At 33.3% G+C, this 1,422-nt stretch overlaps 1 protein-coding gene across 1 annotated transcript in view; it reads right to left on the bottom strand.

The window, feature by feature from the left end:
• LOC106476492 (40S ribosomal protein S2-like) overlaps positions 1-470 on the bottom strand; it is a 6,552-nt gene extending 6,082 nt beyond the window's left edge. Inside the window, exon 1 of the mRNA XM_013937150.2 lies at positions 326-470. Within this exon, the coding sequence (XP_013792604.2) occupies positions 326-373 (48 nt within the window). The 5' untranslated portion in view covers positions 374-470. The remainder of the gene's footprint in view (positions 1-325) is intronic.
• Positions 471-1,422: the final 952 nt, after the last annotated feature.

Below are 1,422 nucleotides of genomic sequence, written 5' to 3'. Positions count from 1 at the left end.
CAGCCCGTGTCTGTTTCTGAACTAATAACAAATACCTACTTTGAACCTGGTACGCTGACCAGCCCGTGTCTGTTTCTGAACTAATAACAAATACCTACCTTGAACCTTGTCCGCTGACCAGCCCGTGTCTGTTTCTGAACTAATAACAAATACCTACCTCGAACCTTGTCCACTGACCAGCCCGTGTCTGTTTCTGAACTAATACAAATACCTACCTCGTACGCTGACCAGCCCGTGTCTGTTTCTGAACTAATACAAATACCTACCTTGAACCTGGTCCACTGACCAGCCCGTGTCTGTTTCTGAACTAATAACAAATACCTACCTTGAACCTGGTACGCTGACCAGCCCGTGTCTGTTTCTGAACTGGCATTATCTTCAATACCTCATCTTTCAGTGCAGAGCCCAAGAAAAAGTCAATAATTTCACATTCCTAATAAAAAAAATACACTTTATAGCCAACTGAACTACTCTTCATGATGACGATATTCAACTTACACTACAAATGTTTACTATTTTTGTAATAGCACAAGCTACAGTAGGATATTAAAATCACATTTGTATATTATCAACATTACAGTTATTACCACCGAGATTCTCTAAATATCCTAACTAGAAAATCAATGATTTGAAACAAAGTTTTGGTCATTTCTTTACATTTAGTGGAAGTATTAAATTACTCAAAATAATGAAAGTTATAAAAACAAGGCACTAATTTAAGGGATAATTAAGTTGTTATTTATGGTTTCATGTAGAATGAATTTCACAAATTTAGTGAAAACAAAAACATTTCTAATCAAAATCATTACAAATTACCTGTTCAAATAATTGTTTCGGTAAAGATAAATACAGTCCAAAAGTAAATGAATATATAACCAATATTTATCATAGTTTCTTCCTTTTGGCTGTTAACTTTAAACTCTGTTTTTGCTGTCAAAGAAAAAGAACCATAATATAAAAGTTGTCTTGTTAAATACTAGGTTAGTGTAAGATTGAGCATTTGGTGAACTATAGTCAGTCCAAGAAGAAACTAACAAACTTCTTTCAACTACTATGTTTAATTAGAACAGTCAAACAAAATGCTAAAAGTCAATTAAGTCTATTTGGGTTTTATAATCAGGGGGAAAAATCTATAAAATCTGAATTACAGAATTTTCTTTACATAAATTTGTAGATAAAAACTTAGAAATGCTCAAGTATCACTCATACACGATATACACCGTTAAACTCTCTTTAGTCTCTCTGTTTCACCCAAAAATGAAATACACTGTTAAACTTTCTTTAGTCTCTCTGTTTCACCCAAACATGATATACACTGTTAAACTCTCTTTAGTCTCTCTGTTTCACCCATACATGATATACACTGTTAAACTCTCTTTAGTCTCTCTGTTTCACCCATACATGATATACACTGTTAAACTC

This window comes from Limulus polyphemus, unplaced genomic scaffold (assembly GCF_000517525.1).
Source record: "Limulus polyphemus unplaced genomic scaffold, Limulus_polyphemus-2.1.2 Scaffold10723, whole genome shotgun sequence".
Taxonomy (NCBI): domain Eukaryota; kingdom Metazoa; phylum Arthropoda; class Merostomata; order Xiphosura; family Limulidae; genus Limulus; species Limulus polyphemus.
This window is presented reverse-complemented; position numbering and strand designations above follow the sequence as displayed.